The sequence below is a fragment of the Protopterus annectens genome, chromosome 1.part1 (genome assembly GCF_019279795.1).
Source record: "Protopterus annectens isolate FY-2018-M chromosome 1.part1, PAN1.0, whole genome shotgun sequence".
Lineage (NCBI taxonomy): Eukaryota > Metazoa > Chordata > Ceratodontiformes > Protopteridae > Protopterus > Protopterus annectens.
The window spans coordinates 646,681,476-646,684,511 of NC_056726.1; the positions used below are offsets into that span (position 1 = coordinate 646,681,476).

The 3,036-nt window shown below is 39.0% G+C and overlaps 1 protein-coding gene across 1 annotated transcript in view; it reads left to right on the top strand.

Annotated features, from left to right (window-relative positions):
* The first annotated feature begins 782 nt into the window (after positions 1 to 782).
* Positions 783 to 3,036, top strand: part of STOML2 (stomatin like 2) — a 693,656-nt gene continuing 691,402 nt past the window's right edge. The window contains exon 1 of the mRNA XM_044077348.1: positions 783 to 1,000. Within this exon, the coding sequence (XP_043933283.1) occupies positions 959 to 1,000 (42 nt within the window). The 5' untranslated portion in view covers positions 783 to 958. The remainder of the gene's footprint in view (positions 1,001 to 3,036) is intronic.

Below are 3,036 nucleotides of genomic sequence, written 5' to 3' on the forward strand. Positions count from 1 at the left end.
ATAGATCTCCCCTCAAAAGCCTGTAGGATTACCCTAACATAGATCTCTCCTCAAAAGTCTGTAGGATTACCCTAACAGGGTCATATCACATTCCTGCCCATGTTAAAGAGCTAATCAGAAAATACTTTTTTTCTCCTTGTTTTCCCCAACCAGCACAACCAGCAGCAGCTTTTGTGGGCCCAAACACAGTCAAGGAAGTTTAAAGTGCCCCCCTCGCAGTCACAGGTGTTGCAGTTACTTAAAGCTGGCTATGTTGTTTAATTTTATTGGAGAGAATGTTCACCAGCTGGGTTTACCTAAGTCAGGGGCAGTATGTCAGTGGTAAAATATTTAATGAAATTGTGAAGCCTCTTACATGATAAAACACTGCTAGTATCACTAGAGTCATCTCTGAATTTCAAAGGAGACATAAATAAGAGTCATTACCCACCTGGCTTATTAAGTATACAATATTGCTATAGTAGCTTTTGTTGGTTTCATAGACAGTGCAAAATATCAAGAAAAAATAAATTGCTGTGGTGGGGACCGCCGGAACAGGTGTGAGTGGGACCCCCCCAGCGACCGCAGGGTCTACTTGTGCTGCCTAAAGCCGACTATGTACGCAAAGGTGGAAGTAAATATAGTTAACAAATGTGGCTTACAAAAGATGGGCAATACAAACACTGTGGTACCAAAATATGATGACATCATTGATAACAGTCAACTTGATTAAAATGCAACATTACAATTTACACGCATTTCAATTTGAACTGGGAACTAGCGTGTTATGAAGGCTGTTTCTAAGGGGAGGAGTATTTCAGTTGGCTTGTTCCCCCATAAGCGTGTGTTGTGTTTGAGTTTACGGTAGAGGACTTGATTATAAAACAGAACAGAGAACTACTTTCTTTTATATCAGTATTGGATTTGTTTCCAGTTAATATTACAGTAGAATATCTTTCTTTGTCAAGGTATAACAGACATGTTAAGGTCGGTGTGTAGGGTAGGAGGGGTGTTCTTAAAGGTAAGTGCCTACTGAAAAGAGAATGACTTTCTTAAGTATTGTATAGTGCTGAACAACGTGTGTATAAATTCTGGTCAAGCTTAAATAACCTGTCAGCAGCATTCCTTTCAGATCTACCTCGTTGTCGGTCTTAAAAATAGGTTGTTACGCAGTGAAGGGTGTGTCACACCATTATTTGTAAGACCAGCACTCTGACTTCAATTATTTAAATATACATAACACTTCCTAAAGCAAAAACGTTTATGTCTCGGATGTCACTTGGTCGTAAAGTTCAGTTTCTCGAAGTACGTTGTAAATCTCAGGGTACATTCATAATTTACTTAAAAACGAAAGTGAATTTGAAATATTACAGTAACATTTTGGAACGTATCTCTGTAAAATTACATAACGACTTATGCCTCAGAAAATTTCATTCGCGTTATTTGTTGGATTCACACGCTTCCTATACTCATTGCTACTATTTTATTTCAACACTCGCTGCACATAACGATTCCACTCTGAATGTAGTAATGGACATAGCTCTTTATTTTCTGTCTTCAAAATGTGAAACTACCTCTCACAACGTGGAGCAAATAGGTAGAATGTAGAACACTTGCCAACAACGTCAACTATCTCAAAGTATAATTGATTATTATTTCTACATCTTTACAAAAGTTATTTTGTTAAATTAATACAGTTATGATATTTTTTTTTATTTAATTATATAACGGCACAAATAACACGAGCTGCTTATGTCCCTGCCTTATAAGTTTTCATTGCATTGTATTTATTAACATTTATTGCGTAAAATCATTGCAGATGCTGCACTTGCTAGACCGTCTTGTCTTGTGTATTTCGGCTTTTACCAGTTAGGGGTCGCCACAGCGGAACTTCAGTCAGCTAATGAGTGGTTGGTAGTTGATTTTTACGTGCCGAGTTACCAGCCCTGACGCACAACCTTCAACGGAGGTACGCCCATTCGCGCATGTCTTCACGCAGAAGACGCTCTAGCTGAGAATCGAACCGGACTGCGTCTTACTGTGAGGCGACAACACTAGTACTTATGTAAATTATATTGAATTCAGTTTTATGAATGCTGCACTTGCTATAATGTAATTTTGTAAAATATATTCAATTCCAGATTCAACTACACTGTTGTCCATATTCTGTTTGGTGATGTTGACTGTCATGTTTATTCATAGTAAGACTAGCAATTACAGGGAAACTTTGGGTAGTGGGCGGGCTTTGGGCGGTCCTTGCTACTGTGCATCTGGTGGGGGTAATGTTCTAATAAAAAACCGTTTTTTATTTCATTGGACTTTTTCATTTTGGGGTGGTATGGTACATAAATAAATTGTCCACATGCAGGTAGAGACAATGGCCACCAATATCTTCGTACTCTTATTTCAAATAAGAACTCCAACACAGGTTAGAATTGTAAAAGTTTTTAATCAGCTAGCAGACAGCGCTTTCACCATAAAGGCTTTTTCAAACTACAAAGCTGCCATAGACATTCTACACTTAAATACATACAGAACAAAGCTGATAGGTTACAAATTAATTAATTAGGCATCAGGTGCTTCTAATTAAACATGGTATGGTACATAAGTTTTTTTTTTTCTTTTTTTTTTTTAATAGCTGCGGTGGTACAGTGGTTGCGTTGTTGCCTCACAGCAAGCGGTTCTCCTGTTTCATTCTCAGCTAGTGTTGGGGGGGGGGGTGCCTTCTGTGTGGAATCTGCATGTCCGAAAGACATGCGTGAATGGGCGTGCCTTCGCTGAAGGTTGAGCGTCGGGCTGGCAACTCGGCACCATAAAAATCTACTGCCAATCATTAACGGACCGGAGTTTCGCTGTGGCGACCCCTAACCGGGAAAAGCCGAAAGACAAACAACAACAGGACTTTGCGTTGTGTATTACTGCTTAATGTTTGAATTACCCTGGATTGCAAGACTAGTAACTACAAATGAAGCTACCTGCTCAATAGGATTATAGGGTTGCCACCTTTTTCAAATGGCCAAAGTGGGACATTTTTGGTACAAACATCAGATTTTTTAC